The sequence below is a fragment of the Nesoenas mayeri genome (genome assembly GCF_963082525.1).
Source record: "Nesoenas mayeri genome assembly, chromosome: 1".
Classification (NCBI taxonomy): domain Eukaryota; kingdom Metazoa; phylum Chordata; class Aves; order Columbiformes; family Columbidae; genus Nesoenas; species Nesoenas mayeri.
This window is the reverse complement of record NC_137541.1, coordinates 102,319,006-102,338,458: the sequence shown is the minus strand read 5'-3', so window position 1 is coordinate 102,338,458 and position 19,453 is coordinate 102,319,006. Positions and strand designations below refer to the sequence as shown.

The window sequence follows — 19,453 nt, the reverse complement described above, 5'->3', positions numbered from 1 at the left end:
GTCATCAGCAAAACTTTATTTCAAATATATAAGTAATAAAATACGCAGGAAACTGAGGTTTTCTGCCTTTGGAAGGCTGTAACTGAAAGTATTCAAGTATCACTGATTTTAGGAAGTGCTTCACAATGGAAAAGCACAAACGTTAGCAAACAAGGCCAAAAAAAAGATAACTGAATCTTTACATCACTCGTTTTATTTGTATTTGTACAATCACATTATTCATTTGTAATCAGAACACCACTGTAAAGTTAAGAAATACCATAATTAGTACTCACCTGACCACCAGATACTAGGAGTTTAAAACCTACAGTACACAAAAAAAAATAAGTGGCAGAGCAGAGAACTGAACCCTCATCTCCCAAATCGCAAACTAGTACCACTGAACTATACCCTCTCTCACTTTGAAGAGGCATGATTACAATAGACAAATGACATTTTAGGACTGATATTTCACAACAAGTAGAAAAGGTCAGAAAACGCATTGCAGTAATACAGCTGGGAGATAGGGCAAAGAATCTAAAGCAGGATTTTGGAAGACTGGGAAGAAAAACTTAAAGGCACTTCTCTGTTTCTATCAAGTATTTGAAAAGAGAAATTTAACAGTCTACTTTGAAGATTCGACTTATCCTTTCAAGTAGCCATTGTGTTGGATTATATTAGAAATCTTCCTGAAGTCATAGCTTTATTTGAAAGATCTTTGGTTAAGATAGCTTTATTACATACAAAATGCTATACTATTGCAAATCAACAGGTAAGAAAGTTGTGAATCCATTTAACAAACACTGGTGAGGCATCCTATGATACTACACATTTTATCTATGCTTCATAAATACAACCTTACAAGAAATAACTATTGCCTACAACTTGCACAAAAAGAACATTAACTCATCTCTGCAAAAAAAGCAACATTACAGTAAATTCGTATAGTCAATTTAATTACTCCACGCAAACACTGGTACAGTTTTTCTACATGGGATGTTTCAAGCAGACCCAAAGCAGTTCTGTCCTATCCTACAGCTTCCAGCTACTCCAGTGTGACACGAAGCTCCATCTAATACAACCTGACCTACACAGGGCTTGTTAGCTCAGGTTCGGTGATGAATTAACCACAGCCACCTGGCTCCCAACCAGTTCAAAGCATGAGCCAAATTCGCAACATAGCATTTAGACACAACTGAGAGCGTCTCATAATGAAATTGCTTACTCACCTTATTCACCTCACTTACTTCATCTAGTGGAATAAACTACTCACCCATATTGCTACATGAAAAGCACTCACATGGAAGATTGAAAGCCCTGTTTATTCACACCCAAGCTTACTGAACTCCAGCTTTTTCAAGTAGAAAAAAATATATGCTTAATGACGGTCAAAACCAAAGTGAACAATCTTTGACAGTAAAACCAATGGCATCTACCACCCTTGACGGTATTTCACAAGACACATCTCTCATCCTTACGAATAAAAAATGACCACTATCAGCTCCAAGAGGCACATTAATAGCAGGGAACTCGCTGATAAACCTTCTGCAGGACTCTGGATCTCTACTGAAAGTTGCACTGTCTGTTGACACATAGAGAAAATGAAACCTAAAAGCCTGACAGGGTACCACAGCTACACTGCAAACTTCTGTCTGTCTAATGCTGTGTTCCATTTGAGGGGGAATAGTGCATCCATTGCACACACACCACAGAACGATATATATATTTCATATATATATATAAAATAGTTCAAGTCCATACCATAACATCTGGCACACTAATCTCAAAATGTATTTCTATTACTTATTAGGTAAAAGCATCACTTGTTTTTGGGCTGTTTCAATGAACTGGCTACTAAAAGCTAGCAGACAACAGGGGCCTAAAAAAGAGGGCTTCTAGTCCCATCTCCTATAAAAATGTGGATATGTGATTTCTATTAATAACAACATTAATAGACCTAAGTCTATTTGGTTTTCATTCCACTGGTAAGTCTCAAATTTTAGGGAAATCTCCTAGATAATTAAAATACCTATGAAAGTTTATACAAGTAGGAAGCCTAGTAGAAACCAAAAAGGCCAAGTTTACACCTAATCAGGTATCAGAAAATCTGCTTGGGAGGCAAGTAGATGCAAATACCCCAAATGGAAGGTAAAAAGCATCCACCAGAACTTTCACCTTCCCAGACACCGAAGTCAATCAGCCATAAGACACAAACCCACAGGAAACCAGTCTTCATTAGTTCTGGTACTCACGGAAATACCTGATCTCTATAAATGGTAACATTTTCCACATAACATCTACTGCGAGCTTCTTCAGGATGTCAGGCTCAGTACCCTGCAAGGCATCTCCCTGCCCTACCCTGGACATTCACGTGCAAGCTACCCAAATATTTTCTCTTCCAAATGTTATTTTCTTTAAAAATACATGAAATATTTCCTTTAAAAATCCACAGCTAGTCCTATTTATGTGACTATTTGCTGGGTGGAACAAAGTTAGATGCTAAGCTGGAAATACCATAACAGCTGAGTATTTTAACTGGCAACACCCTTGTAATGACATGCCTGTGCATCATATCAGCTGTAGACTCCACAATCTTACAAACCTGACATCTCCCAGTCTGAAAAATCCATTTAGCAGGTTTATCAGAATTTCACATGCACATTCTCACATACATTCTTGCATTAAAAATACCCAAGAGCATGGTATAACATGTTTGACACTTGTCAGTAACGATCTCAGTAGCCAACTCTGGCAGGTCAATACGCCATCCCTCCAAAATTGGATAAAGCTTTCATGCCACACCATAAAACAATACATTGCAGAGTAATTTTTCTGTAAAATAAAAACCCAAAGTGGAGGTCATATATTGTGTTTAAACACTGAAATTTAATCTCTTCCCAGATAAAAATCAATTGCTTTATTACCTGAACTGTTCCATCAATACAGATGTGCATTACATACACAGATTAGCAGTGTTATACAACGAACATGTCCTAAATAAACATAACTTGTATGATAGGGACGCTGCATTTCCTTGTGCATCTAAGACTGCTGGGCTTGGGAGATACTTTTTTCCCAAAATCTGAAAGCAAACATGGCAATACATCTGAAGACTACGGAACTTTTTCCTTAGCACAGGCACCAGATGCCTTGAGAAAAGGCAGTTTAATTCCCAATTTGAGTATTTCCTCATAGTTTGTCATCACATTCTATAACTTGAACTTTGCTGAGGTTAATTTTGTTGCATCTTATAAATGTAACAACAGGGGGGTGGAGGGGAGAGGAGAGAACTGAGGTAACACTGAATTCAGCAATTCAGTAGATACCAGAGTCTTGATTAAAAATATTTCTCCTGATTAAAAGCAACTCACTCATGAGAATCAAAGAGATAGGAATTTGGAGACATGCCAGTTCATACAATTACTATGTTTATTTTTCTTAATAAATATTTAAGAAACGTGACTTGTGGTATTTGATATAACTGAGACCATGGTTAAAAGGCCTCTCCCCATGACATAAGCAAATACAGTCTCTCCTCTTTATTTGTCCAGCTTCTCTTCGACATTCAAGGCTAATCTAGTTTTAGGTCAGGAAAAAGACTGCGGTCTATCATTTTAAACAAACCATTGTAGTAAAACGTGAACAGGAAATTCCTAACTACACTGTTCAAAGAACAATGATTAGAAAAACAACGCCAGCTCACGAAGCACAAGGAGCCCACGAACTATCACAGTTTGGGTGGAAAATAAAAAGCAAACACACACATGTAGTTATCTTGCTCGGTTTTTTCTTGCCCCCCTCCACCCCCTTTTACCCACTGGGGCCAGGAGCTCGCCAAGGAAGAAACCTTCGTGTCTGAAGGGGGAAGCGAACGGCACATACAGCTCTGGCTGATACCTTGGAAATAGCCGGCCTGCAGGAGTTAGCGCAGGCATGCCATTCATTCCACAACATATAAATGCCCTCTTTAGAGCCTCATCTAAGCAGCAGTTTCATTCGGATTTTGAGGCACAGGTCTGCCTTGTTTTTCAATAAGCTGCAAGCTATTTTTACCCAAAAAAAAAAAAAAAAAAAAAGCATGCCTCTGCCAGCAAACAGACACTATATAAAATGAGTAGAATGTGGACTCAAGGAAAATCTCCTGTATTAGCATTCTATTCATAACACAGATTTCCCTCACCTGAAAAAAAAAAAAAGGCTAAAAAAGCTTCAAAACCTAAACCCCACCAGAACTCAAGTACTTTAAATTCTACCAGGTATAGTATCTTAAAATGCTCAGAAATTCTTTAACCAAAGTGCCCTGACAACTATTTGGCATTTATTCTTGAAAAATTCTGGACATCTGACCATCTTCAGTAATGGAGAGAAAAAAAAACTATGTATTCCTATTTTGAGACAGCCACCACAGTAAAGAGGATATTAATCTCTAGAACATCTCAGGAAAACTTTTTTTTTTTTTTAAATTTACAGGAAACATCCTAAAAGTGTCTGGATACAGGTATTAAAATCTTCATCCACTTTGAAAAACAAGCTTCAGAGCACACACATAAAAGGCCAATGACAGAAAAATGAACACATGATCTCAAAAGACTTGCTTTTTACAGCACACCATTCATGGACTGGAAGGCAGGGAGAAAATTTCCACAGCCAGGAAACTCTCCACAGTTTTGGGGTGTTCCTAATGGAACCAAAGTTTTAGACATAGCGTAATTTATTTTTTAAACAGGACAGAAAAGCCTTTTATAAATGTTCAATAGATTCTAAATGTAAAGAAAATAAACTTATGGTTGTGGTTAAGGTAAAAAAAAAAAATATATATATTTATTTTATTTATCAACTGACTTCAGAAAGAATAAAACAAGTACCTGAAGAACAGGGTAGGCAAACGGTCATATGTGCAAGACTTCAAAAACCCCAGATGTTCACATACAATACATAATTGCATTCAGAAGATATTCCAGAAATTTATTGCAGTAAGTTTTAAGGATAAAATGATGCAGCTGTATTTAAATAAATAAATAAATAAATCAGAACCCCTTACATGTAAACCATTACAAGAAAAAAACACTAGCAATATTCTCTTTCAGATGCTATTTCTGAAAGAATTGGGTAATGGCCAAAAAGCTTCATACAAGTCAGAAACCAACAAAGGAGAAAGTCTTCAACTCAAGGATCCAAACTGAGTCCCAGTCAACAGCAATGAAAGTGTATTATTAGCTTAGAGTTGTTTAGCAGGTACTGTGAAATTGAAGAGCGGACGCTGCTCACTTCTAGCAGGCAGATGTCCAGAGAACAAGATCAGCTACATCATCCTATTACCAAACAGAAGCTCTGAACAGGCATGGACAGATCTACAAGATTACTCCCAGCAATTATCTAACACAATATTACAGCATACTCTGGTAAAAGAGAGTTTACTCTGTACCTATAACAAGCTCTACATACAAGGTGCTTGATACTTGAGTGGAATGGAGAAGTTTACAAAAGTTGACTGTTTTCCATAATCGCTGGAACTTTATCTAGTCAGTCGTATTTCCAAAATATTGTGAAAAAATTTATGACTGTTTGTTTAAAATATATATATCTGTATCATATAAACCATCTGGTGAATTGCCTTTTATTGGGTCATAGAAAAACATCCTGTGACCTGGCTTAGCATATAAACAGGTTTATACCTAAGCTCAACAAAATGTTCAAGTTTTTTTTAGATAGCTTTCTGGGAAAAGACTTTTTTTTTTCTAAGCACATGACACACTCCTAGAAGAGAAAAAGTTGGGATATCAGAATTTGTGCCAAGGTTCCCACAAGTTGTTTCTGAAAATGTATTAAAAATTAAGGTAGCTGATGATTCCCTAGGATGCCCCTGAATCCCTGAGAACAGATTTAGTATAAATCATCAGGAGGTTCTGACTGACATTCACAGCAAAGGATAGGAAACACTTCTGTGCTTTTTTCCCTTTTTTTAATAAATAAAAAATACAACACTAAAACACAACACAAGTGATCATGGCTCAGCAAATCTTCCACAGATCATTACCTGCAAACATTTCTCAACTCCAGCTTTCCAGACTGTAAGGTCAGAATAATGTTTATCAACAGAAGCACTGAGGCTATAGCTGTAAGAAACCTTGTAGATGGTAAGCTGGCTGAAATACCAGATGATTAAATGACATTGTACAAAACATTCAGATACTCCTTCCTATATGTTTGTGTCTGGATACCTGGTTGTGGACTAAAAGGACTTTTTGCCTGAAAGACTTATGTCATGTTTAACTGAAGAAATTTGTAACACTTCTCTAAAACTTCATATAAGCACATATAGAAACTACTTAAAAAAGACAAACAGGAATTCACAAATCAGCTTATTTCACAATAAGAAAAAAAATTCCTGGAACTACAGTATCTTGACAGTCCCACCAATCAATCAGAATCCAAGAGTCAGACTAGTCATTAACATCTTGACATTTCACTCCACAAATAAGCTAAAGTTTTTCTTTTTAAAGCAAAAACTAAAGGGTTTATTTTGCTATTACTTGGGGAAAAAAATGTAGCTATACCCTATTAAAAAACACAAAACAATAAAATCCCAACTTACAACTCTGATATTACTTAAGCATGCAGAGTTTACCAGTTAATTTTTTTCCTCAACATCATCATCTTCCTGAATAGAAGGCACTTAACTAACACACTTCAAGAACAGTAACCGTACTCCACACTGCAGATCAATTCAGAGGAACTTAGTTGAAACTACCCATTCATTAAGATCAAAGAAAATGCTTCTTAAATTCAGTGCATTACATGGTGTTACAAGAAATCAAGTAGTAGTTCAGCTGAATCAGTACACAAGACTCTCAAAGTGCAGAGAACTACTAAATACAAACGACATGAAAGGAAGGATCAGGCCAAGCCCTAAAATCTCTCATTCTGCCTGCGTCCACACTCCCCTCCACTAAGGCAAAAGGCTTAAGAAATCCATTATTTCTTTGACTCCTATATAAGTTTGTTGTAGCTACTTTTTATTAACACACGTAACAAGAGAGTGGCTTCTTTCTGAGGTCCTGACTACAAACAAGTACATTAAAATACTGTACCATGTGTGCATTAAGCTGCAGTCTCCAAGGGCTGAGAACTGTGCGAAATCAAAAACTTTTCACAACAGTTCTTCTTCTTGATGACATGAGTTTTACTCCCAAAGTTCCCCTAAAGCCAACACAAATTTATGGCTAACCAGTTCAGAGGGAAAACAAAGCCAATCCAAAAACAATTGACCATTTTTAACTAAAATGCTTTTGCTTTCCTTTTCAGGAAAATCACTTTTTAAAGCCTCTGTGAAACATGGAGATTTACCTCAAAAGTATGTCTTTTGCTGTACAGACAAGACAGAAGCATCAAAATCAAACTGCAGTTAAAAAGTAGGTTACAATCAATTATCACAGTACTCCTAAAAGAACTCACTGAAGCATTGTCAAAGGAAGAAACTGGAAGCTCACACATGTAAGTGTATTTAGGGAAGGACTGTATTTGATTACTCAAAGGAATCTCAAGACACAGGAGAAATTATACCATCATTTCAAAAGACAGCATTTCTAACCATCTGTTCTGCAAGCTGGTACTACTAACATTTTTCTAAACAAATAATTCTTTAATTTAATTGGCCCAACTAAACAGCTACATTAAACACAGAAGTGGAATTCAAATGCCTCTGCAGAGCCTTGAGCACATGGTGCCTATTTATCACAAATCTCAGCACACCCACAACCACCAGAGCACCGCTAGGTTTTCCCTTGAATAAACTATGAGCTGGCATAAAAGCAAAGATAAGACAATGCAAACCAACACAAGGTAGCGTATGCCTTTTTTTTTAATATCATCACTCAGTGCAATGCATACAGTTGGAAATATATATATGAATATGCAATACAAATATGCATGTTCTTTAATTGAATTTTGACAAATTATCTATTGCATTTCCAGTCTTAACATGCATTTCCAATTTTTTTTTTTTTTTATTATATAAAGGCGAGGTTAGTAATGCTTTCTCTAGCTCATAACCTGATGACTATCAATAATTTGTGTTAGTCAACAATTATAGTGCTAGAGACTATTCAGATGCTATTAAAATTGATCTATGATCCAATAGCCATGATGGCCATTACATCCATTTTTCTTAGGCTTTGTGGTTAACTTCTTCTGAAGTTCGGGGTTCGGGGATTTTTACGTATGTGCCATATCATATCTTTCATACTGTGAATCTTATTCTTCTCCAAAAGATGTAATCCAGGGGAAGCAGAAGACACACAAGTGTTTAAACAGTAATTTACAAATACATGCAATGCTTTCTCCATCTAATAATAACGTTACATTGCCAAAAAAAAAAAAAAAAAGGCAGTTTACTTTTTATTCTGAAATTCCCTTTCAAGCATGCATGGAATTGCTGTTCAAGTCAAGTAACTTTGGACTGTATTCTCCTTTAACAAGAGTGTCACAAACTGTTTATGCTACAGTATTAGATAATTATGCAGTACTTCAGCAGCCTTCCCAAACGTAGATAAGCAACTCTTACTAATAATGTGTGGTGTATTAAAGTTTTTTAAAGTCTTATTTTTGGCTGTTTAAACTGTAATCCAAGATTAAATAAATCAATTTTGAAATATTATGCATTTTCAGCTTTAGTACCAAACTCTGCATTTTGCCATAAAGAATCCTAACCACTGTGTGTGTGAAAGAGCTTCAGCCTAAGTATAATACAAATCAAAACAGTTTCAACAAGATTCTCCATAGATATTTCATCTTGAAAATAACTCTTTCAGAAAGCTATGAAAGATAGTCTTTGATTCTCTGTTGCTGGTTCAAGGGTGTTGATATCACTGTACTTTATTTTTGTCCCATTGCCAATTACATATACTGAAATAGAAAAGTCTTTGAAGACACAAATTTAAAAAAAAAAAACCACCAAAAAAACAACAGCTAGTCCCTTCAGTTTTTGATATTTAATAATTCAGCTCTTGATGGTAATCAGCTCCTTCAGCCAAAAGAGCAAAAGAGCTAACAACCCAGCACAGAATCACCTCCATCCTGCAAATCACAGAGAGACCACCAAGCTCATCACTGGATGCAAGAGCCTTTCCTACCCTAGCAAACACCCACAAAAAGACAAGCAGAGAAACAAACTGAGAAATACTCCAGCTTGTTTGATCATGCAACATATCTAGAGCAAGCCTTGCTCGGAGGCTAGCTGTATTAAATGGCTGACTCAAACGACTCAACGGGCCATTAAAAGTGACAGATCATGTCTCGCCATGCTTTTAGCACACCCTAATTGCACAAAGTCCAAATTAATTTCCCTATCTGGAACAAAATCAAGAAATTATCAAGACCCTTGTAGCATGGCAGAACAAAGCCTATACCTCCATTCCCTTGCCATTAATGACTAGTTAAGAACTGAGAGATTTATCTCCATGAAATAGGGCTAGGATTGGCAGCAAAGCAAAAATGCAACACCAAACTCTTTGCTCCTCTCCATAAGCAGACAAGAATCTTGTTCATCTAATTTAAATATTACAGCCTCCTCCTCTTCAACATGGCAATTCCAACCTTAACCCATTCAGGTCCCTTAAAAAATTCCTCAGTCACACTACCACAATCTTTTCATGAGTTATAGCTCCAAACACTGGTGACAAAGCCATTTTCCAAGTAAGAAGCAAGTTTCTACACCTCACCAAGATCCTCCTCAGAGGTGCTCTGCTGTCAGGATCTTCCCCACATGTAGCTGATGTTATACCCAGTTCCCTCTCACACACAGCTCTGAGGTACCGTGCTGCCGACACACTCTCAAGACATTGGTCTGCTCCTACATCCAGTCCCCTTATGCACCAACTTTGCTCCCTGCCAGCAATGGCAAGGCTCATCACTGACTTCCCCAAACCTTTCATGAGCATTCCCAAGCTGCTGCTGGTACCCCAAACTCAGTTCCCATTATCAGTTCTGCTGCTGGTAGCCTTCTCACTTCTTAACAGCTACTTCCGTGCTGCTACTTGACTGAAAAACTAACTCTGACACCTATATAATTGACTTCAGTTGGCTTTTACACATCCATCTTAAATCTGAAAAGTGAATCCTTCATTTTAAACTTATGTTGAAGCTTGTTTAGAGGTATGTTGGTTTACTCTGGGGGTATTTTAAAAATCAGTAGTCAGGACTGTGGTCCACAAAGAGGCTTTACTCAGAGAAGGTTTTAAACTGACTCATCACTTTTGCCTAAGCCAATTCCTTATTCTATTAAACTTAATTGACATAAGCCACTTAATTGACGTCTGCCCTGAAGGTTAAATCAGCTTACGGAACTAAACCGGTTGAAAACTACCCTCCCCAAAAAGAAACAAATGAAACACTGCACAAAGTTTTTTTGGTAGTCCATCTTACTCTCAGGTCAGATAAGCACCAGCACCAGTGCAAGAGAGGGGTGAAACCATGTGGCTGGCATGGAGGACACTGATGCTTTTGGCAGCAGGTCACCAGTAACTCAAGGATGCTGCACTGCAAAACCTCGCTGAGCATGCATACTGCCCCTGCCATGGCAGCCATGGAAGTGGGAAAAGTAGAACCATGAAATAGTTTGGGTTGGAAGGGACCTTCAAAGGTCATCTAGTCCAACCCCCTGCAATGAGCAGGGACATCTTCAACTAAATCAGGTTGCTCAGAGCCCCATTCAGCCTGGCCTGGAATGTCTCCAGGGACGGGGCATCTACCACCTCTCTGGGCAACCTGGGCCAGTGTTTCACCACCCTCATTGTAAAAAATTTCTTCCTCCCATCTAGCCTGAATCTTCCTTCCTATAGTTTAAAACCATTACCCCTTGTCCTGTTACGACAGGCCCTGCTAAAAAGTCTGTCCCCATCTTTCTTATAGGCCCCTTTTAAGTGTTGAAAGGCTGCAATATGGTCTCCCCAGAGCCTTCTCTTCTCCAGGCTGAACAACCTCAACTCTCTCAGCCTATCAAGTACCTAGAGCATGTAATCTTTAGCTAGCTTATTTGAACCAGAAACCAGTTGAAGATTAGTTAAAAGCTGCAATACTGGCTGGCTTTGCTGGTGAATGTGAACTGTCACATCTGCAGCCGATAAGACATGCAGGAAGTTCTATTTTTAACTGTAGGCAGAAAAAGCATTAATCTTACTTTGTTTCACAAAAATAACAACTAAATACTTCTGTTTGGCCTCATATAAAATTTTACAAAGCTCTACCTTTTGGTAAACAACACAAAATTATAAACCAACATTACACTTAGCAGGCACCTCTGGGAAGCTTGTTAACAGGACTTTGCTATAGATAAGTTTCTATTTTTTTCTTCTTTATTGCCTACAAGTCATTTTTTTGCATGGTGATGTCACTGTCAAACTAAACTTATCACTAGAATGCAATCTTAAATAGGATTTCTTTTCTCCACACAATAGAACTTAACACCCAGCCCTAGCCTTGTGACATTTCAAATCCTGCATTCTCACACATGCAGATAATAGATGAGACACTTCTCCCTCAACAACCTTTAGAAAATATGTTAATGCAAATGCCCAATATTCTTTTAACAGTGCTTGACACTGTTAATGACAATAAACACAACCATCAGGCCTATACTGACTCAGATATACATTGATTTATACATACAATGAATAGGAAAGTACCTTCTCCAACAGTTTTGAGCACTGATAACACCCAACAGATCGCAGTTTCTCAGTTTATAAGATCCAACTCATACGTGAGGCAGACAATACCATTTTACAGAACCCTTCAAGAAAAAGCCCTCATAACATCAGCCATCGCATTTCTGCAAGCTGCTGAAGTCACAAGTGCTGATTTAGTCCTTTCTAGCATGCACACAAATACAACAGGGCAGGTGTCTGCATTCCTCATCTAATTGCTGAAAATACTTCCATTTCAAGATGAAAACTACACACGCACACAAAAAAAAAACTCACACTTTAACAAAATGTTAAGAAGCTTAACAGGTTTTGTTGATGAGGTTACTGTGGCTCAATACTTGTTTTGATGCTTTAGCACACATGCATCAGGTCTTGCAGTTTTATGCTACCTAAGTTAGATTTTCAAAGGATATGTATTTTAACCAGTAAAAAACAATTACATAAACCATAATTCACTGTCATTGTACTATAAGGAAAACCTCCCACCTCTATTTTGTGAGACACTGGAAAAATACTAAAAGCATTTATAATCCTCAATGACTGTAGATGTAGCACTCATTTTTAACAATGTTGAATTACACGAAAATGTGAATGCTCACTTCCTACAGGCATTGCTTTTTTCCAGGCAACATAAATCTGTCAAGAAATTAAAAGCTACTTTTTTAAAAACATTTACATCAGAGAGTTGAGATCAAGGAAAAAAAAATTCAATAAATTCAAATTATTTACTATGAATCAGATGTTTAACATTTACTTGTTATCACAATCAATCAAAAGACTCAGCTCACAAAATATACCTAATGCCAAGTAATATTAATTGCAGGATGTTTGTGCCTACATTCATTTTTAATCCTAAACACTTTAATGGAATTTGGACACAATATAAAGTTAAATATCTGTCTGAAGACCTACCAGTCAGGATGGAGAAAAGAGAAGCAAAAAAAAAGAATGTACATTCCTTCTGAAAGGCAGAGAAGTAGATTTATGATGGCACATATAGATATGTGAAACTTCGAAAACAAATGTCACCTACAGCATGCCTTTATAATTGTTACTGAATTGTTCTGAACAAGAACTGAAGTATAAATCTGTGTAGATTGCTTAGGAAGGCTTAGGACACCACAGCCCTTTCTCAACCCCATGTGCTGCAGCATGTATTCCCAGTCACATGCCAGGACAGCAGTCACACAGCTGCACAGCTTTCCCATCCACGCTGTGGCTGCATCCAGGCTTGACATTCACACAGAAAATGCAAAACATCTGGACCTCAAGTCCCACTTTATATGCAATGTTTTCAATATAAGTTCTATCAAGTCCACTGTATTTACTGCTCACTTGAGGTGAACAAATGATCCAACTGCAAGGACCCAGATGCCTCAAGTGATGGGATAAATTGGATTTTTTCCTTGTTCTGTTAAGAGAAACAACCAGATAGAGAAGTTCTCCACTTCCTAATGAAAGGATGGCTACTCTGCCAATTCTTAGTAGACATATTTAGCTATATATATATTATGTGTGGGTCAAATGATGCATCAAGCAATGGAGCCAGTAAAAATAGATGGTCATACACAATTGGACTTAAAGCACTAGCTGATTTAAATCAGGAAAATAAAAATTAGATAATTTATCTCAAGAGCTAAAGGAGTGCACAAACTACTCCAACATTTAATATCACTCACATTAAAAACATATTTCTAGTTTCAACTTCTGAATATCAGATATTGGAAATCTACTACACAAAAAAGCTCTATAGTCTCTGATATCATCTCTAAACGAGCAGTACTCAAACCACTTAAACACCTCTTGGACTGAATAAATTCAGCTCTTTCGCTCACGTGAGCAAGCATATATTCTAGACTCATGCTCACTGATTTTTCTCCTTTATAACCATCTCCATCTCTTGCGAGCTTGGCACTGACAGCCTACAAAGCCAACTTAGAAAATCACAACCAAATAGTACTTCAGCAGTTTTGTTCCTCCTTAAACATTTTAAAAGCATCACTTCAAAAAACACATTTCTGTACCCTATAGGTTACATTTTATGTTTTACATTAATAGTCTGCATCACAGTTACCTAAAGTATGTGATTTAAATCTGTCCAGCTGTCGCAATGTTTTCAGAGGGAATATTTTAAAAAAATGATCAGCAATCACTTTGTTTTCCCATTCCACAAAAATAACTAGTTCAAAACAAAATTGTGTGTTAACACAGTTGATAATCTAAATACAACAAAAAGGCAGTAGATGTGAAGAGTCAGAAAACACATAGGAGCTTGAAGCAAACTTGCAAAAACTACACTGGTACTAACTATTCTGTTGCATTCATTTTTATGATGCTTTGGAATACAAGAATTTTGAATTCTAATACTCAATGACACCGTGACTCTCTGGGCAGGGGTTTATGCTAGGCCCAGAAAAATTACATTTGTGAAAAACTTAAATGCTGCTTCTGATTGTCTTCTGGACAGACGCATTCCAACACTCCAGGAGATATTATCTTATCTTGGCGAAGACGACTACTACCTCTCTAACCATTTCATGCACTCGTCTGCCAAAAGATCCTTTCCCTCACTAGAGAGAGGAACATATTCCAATTTCAGCAAAAAACTTCAGAAGTAATTCTCATCCACTTCACAGCCCTCTGATCTAGCCTCACAGATGCTCCTCTCCATGTATGAAATAAGGCAAGAAAATACATGGAAAAGTTATTTGTCACAAAAATGCTCTCTTAATACAAAACAAGAACTAGTTAAGCAACTTAAGTCTGGAATCTTCTAGCTTTGAATATCTGACATGAATATTCTTTTGATTTAAGCTTCTTACTTGCAGTCTTCTACTCCTATATAAAACCTAAGTGGGGAAAGAAAAATCATATTGCGCAGTATCACACCGGCATGTGGATTTGAACATGTCACTCGGCCACTTGCTGTAACAGAGGAAACAATAGTAGTAATGGACTGTCTTTGTCCTGCCCCACAGAGAGAAGAGGAAAACTCTGTAATTACAGATATTTGCTAAAAGCAAATAAATTATGAGAATCAGGAGTCCTGAAACAGTTCAGCAAAAATACCCTACCACCTCTGGACTTTTCTGCCCATTAGTCACTTAAGCATTTCTACTCTGTGCCCCTAACAACACTGATATTTGCTCAATGACTTTCTCAGACTGACTCCTTGTTCCAAATCTATTAGCCTTTCCTGCTTCTTTCCAATGGCTAAAATTCTGATTTTTCATCAGTCTCCTTTCCCAGCACATCTTACACTTCCTGCCCCCCATCCTCATATTTCACACACCATTCTTATATTTCACATTCCAACTATCTTCCCTTCTTCACCTAGACTGTCCATGCTGTCTTGCATGCATGTTTTCTGACTCTGAAGACTCCTCATCCAAACTCAGCACTCCTTCTTTTCCCTCAGGGTTCCCTGTAGAGCCAAGAAAAGAGCTGACATCCTCACAACCTGAACCCTCACCAGACTGGTTCCTTCTTACCTGTTTTTCCCTGCCCTACTGGTTTTCAGTCCAGTTCCCCTACTTTTTTCTTCCCAGGCTTCAGATGCCATCCTCCTTCTCCCTGCCCTCAAACTCCAATTGCTTTGCTTTCCACAACCTACTGAAATTTGCCCCCCTCTGTCAATTGCCAATACCAACCCCACTTGTTCCAACACACCTTCTGTACAAGGCCAAGGTTTTTCTCCTATGCTTAAATTAAGCAGCTTTTAGGTCTCAGAAATAAGATGCTGATGAGGACACGGGACAGGAAAACTCCCCGATTTCAATTAATGTACCAGCAGTCCAGCTTGCAGGGAAGTTTTTACAAATACAGCTGCTAAAACCTAAGTCTTTACCCAGCCCACACTGATTTTTCAAAACCTCTCAAATTTACCCAAATGGATGATTTCTCCATGCAAAACCACTACACCTTAAAAGTTTAAAATCCTCCCATTCCAAAACAAGATGATTTAAAACCTCAAACAAACAAGACAACTCACATTAAGAAGCTGAAGGAAGTATTCCCTGTCTTCTAGAGTTGTTCAAAAAAACAACCCTCTATTTTAGTTGAAGCTTCCACATACAACAACTGTAATAAGACACACCAGCTTGGAAATCTTTTGCCAAACTCAAACAGCTTGGGTTAAGCTCTAATCACTTGAAAACACAGTATTGTAACAAATCGCAACAGTAGTAAGATCCTTGGTGCCATGAGGACCATCAATGTCAACCACAAACATAGTCAAACTTTTATAAGATCATTTACAACCCCCAGGTATTGACCAGAATCTCAATGTAACAGGTACTGTGCAAACACAAGATAAAAAGGCAGTTCACTGCCTTGAAGAAATTAGTCTATTAAGATAAAAGACAGCTACTGCTGCAAGATGAAAATGTGCACTGAATGACTCCATTCTGAGATCTACAGGATTTGCTAGACAAGTGTCCACAATCTATTCAGCACACACAATTCACACAGATCAACACGATATCTTCCCCAGCCTATCCACTGATTTGACACCAAAGATGCTTCTCAAATCTGCTCATTTTGTCACTCTTCTCCCTTTTTTCTTAATTTGTTCCACTTTTTCTTACCATAGAAATCACAAGGTAACCAATTCTGAATCCTTTTTCCCCTCTCAATCTGTATTATTTTGACTAACCTCACTTCCCCTCATCGCCTTCTCTTTCCCAAATGCCAAAATCCTCCATAGAACACATTTCTCCTTTCTCAACTTCTCCAATTAATACTCCCATCTCTTCTTGGCTTCAATGGGAAAAATGGGTGGGAGGGGGAAGTGCAGGAAATTTGGGGGGAGGAGGGGGTGTTTTTGTTTTTTAAAATCAAGTAACTGCTTCAAATTAAATTCATTAACCAAACTATACAAAAGGCTGAGAAATCTCAAGGGGAATGCTGAAAAGAAAAACAAACTACTATGTGCCTGCTACAGGGAAAGAGCAGCTTGTGGGGACGCTTATGAGACTACTGCCCATAGGAGAGCTTGGAGGTGCTGATTCTCAGAGCCCTGATCAAGTGCAACATGGCCTGAAGTCCTGTAGTTTTGTCCAGTTCCTCCTGGATAGAAACAAAACCACTCAAACACAGAAAAGGGGGGGCTGATCTCTGTTAGTATATGCCAAATTCAAAATGCTGAGGTACATGTGGTACAAGTAATACAAGATATTCCGCCCTTCACTTTTTCAACTTCTGTTTGCAAAAATGCAGCTTCAGTAGCATTTCCCTCGTGCTCTGACCTTCCTTTCCCAAACTTTGGCAGAACACAACTAATCTGATCCCTTCCTACTTCGCTGCTGCCCACGGGAATGTGAATAGCTGCAAGGAGAAACAAAAAGTCTGGTCATTTTCTGCTATGCAGAAGAACATAGACATCTCACTAAAGTAACAGCAGTTATTTCTCAACCAGAGGTTAACTCTGCAATCATAAAACCAGCTCCTGCTACTTGAATTCTGTAGCAAGTGCTGATACATGCTCATGAAAACATCACATCTTTTCTATCTGCCCCACTGTACATGTCTCAGTCTCTGCTCTACAGCCTGTTCTTACCCAATGCAAAACATAAAACTAAGTTTAAATATTGGTGTGAAACATTTAGACAAATTTTCAAGCGTCATGTGGCACTTCCATTCTTTCTTCAAAACATGAAATAATAATTTTAGTAAAACTATATGAGTTGTAACCAAATTTAAACACTGCAGTATATGGCTAAATCTTTTCCATCATTGTTTGTATGAAAGATATTTCAGAAGAGAAAGCCACATACCCTCTGAAATTTAATGGAAAGGATGACATGCAGAGAAGCCACAGACACGTTATGTTATTGGTTACATTTAAAACCTAAGCGAACATTAAAGTGCGTATACATGCTGTAAAAAAAATGTGCTAAAGGATACTAACAAATATCTGATGCCTCAGCAGAAAAATACGTGCATGCATACTTACATCTAAATAATGGGACAAAAAGATCGTGATCTGGTAGGTAAATATTTAGGCTATTTAAACAGTTATGTATCTTTGTGCAAGACTGCAGGAATCGCTCAAATTACTACAGTCTTTAACCCAGACTATGCTTAAATGTTTCTGTGGCCTGCTTAACATTCCAGGCATACTTCTGGCAAGGTAGCTCTGGCTGAGGTTCAAACTGTCCTTGTCCAACTTTCACTTACTATAAAAACATTGTTTAACATAGAAAAGTATACAGCGAGACATATGTTTCTTATTTTGCAGACACCTACAATACTGACACTTGTGTTCGCTAACTCCGCATGGAAATTTTTAGGCGAACGCTTCCAAGCGAGGCTGATTTACCAGTCAGCACCCGCTGCAGATACTCCACGTTCCCACCAGTTCTAAGCTACGATGCTTAAATATTGCTTATAACGCCAGTCTACCGAAATATGTAAACCCTGTCTGTATTTATTTACCCTAATTAAAACGAAAAGGCCTAATCCAATCTTACCACGCACCGCCAGGCCCGAGACGTGAAAACGCGATCCCGAAACAACGCAGCAGACAAGTAATTTGTAGCAGACCGCATATTTGTCAAATTAACTGCAGGAATTTACCGGTTTGCTTACCTCCACGCAGCGTTATCTTTTATGAGGAGGTAATCTACCAAATTACTTCAGCATGCCTCCAGCCTGCTGCTGCCAATTAGTTCAGCCTGGCTAATAAATCAGGATGGCCGAGCCAGCCGGCTGCAGCAGGGCTAGAACAGCATTCGAGGGGCACAAACAGAGGCACTATGGCCCTGTGCGCCCCATCTTCCCCCACACCGAGACAACGCTTGGTTTGAGCACCCACCACGGGCTGGGGGGGAGGCGCCTTAATTCCCTGGGTTTTTTTGATCTAATTTAACATTAACACCGGCATGAAACTCATCTGCCGCTAGGGTAGGGGCTGCTCCCCAGGTCTTCACACGCACCAGCCGAGGAGGGCCGGTGTGACAAGGCCCCCCCGGCCCGTCTTCCCGCCCCCGGGGCGAAGCGAAGCGAGGCGCAGCGCAGCAGAGCGCCCCGCCGACAGCGGCACCGCCGTCCACACCCTGCCCGCGGCCACGGACGGAGGAGGGAAAATGTCGCCGACGGGCCCGGCCCGGCCGCCGAGGGGGACGGAGAGGCCTCCCTGTCCCCTTCTCCCCGCGCCCTCTCCCCCTTGGCAGCCGGGAACCGTGCTCGGGCCCTCCTTCCCCCGGGGATCTCCCGCGTCCGCCGGCGGCTCCCGCCCCTTACCTGTCCCGGGGATCGATCCACGAGGTCTGCCGGGTGTTGTGGTCGATGTAAAAGACTCGCCCGTCGAAGTCCCTCGCTTCCTCCCAGCCGGCGGGCAGCGGTAGCTCCGAGCTCTCCCGGCCCCGCTGCCCGCCCGCCGGCGGCCCGCCGCCCTGTCCCGCCGCCACTTGCTGCTGCCGACGACGACGACCGCCGCTCAACCACGGCATGGCCGCTCCGCCGCCGGGCCGCCGCCCAGCTCCGGCCGAAACCCGCTCCCCTCCCGCTGCCGCCGCCGCGGCAGCTCCCGTCCCGCCCGGGCTGCGGCCGCCCGCCGCCTCCTCCTCTTCCTCCTCCTCCAGCACTAACAGGCGGCCCCGCAGGGAGCGGGACTCGGGTGGCTCCGGCTGCGCCGCGCCGGGCTCATCCTCCCCCGCGCCAGTCCCGCTCCGCGCCGGGACCAGCCCCGCCGCGCTCCCTAACCCCGCCCGGGACCTGCCCCGCGCCGCCGCGGCTCCTAGCCCCCGAGCTCGGCCCGCCGGCCCGAGCGCCCC

The 19,453-nt window shown here is 39.9% G+C and overlaps 1 protein-coding gene across 1 annotated transcript in view; it reads right to left on the bottom strand.

Annotated features, from left to right (window-relative positions):
• The window catches only part of WWC3 (WWC family member 3), a gene marked incomplete at both ends in the record, with an annotated part of 99,966 nt that extends 80,837 nt beyond the window's left edge, over window positions 1–19,129 (bottom strand). The window contains one exon of the mRNA XM_080363700.1: window positions 18,921–19,129. Within this exon, the coding sequence (XP_080219826.1) occupies window positions 18,921–19,129 (209 nt within the window). The remainder of the gene's footprint in view (window positions 1–18,920) is intronic.
• Between the last annotated feature and the right edge of the window lie 324 nt (window positions 19,130–19,453).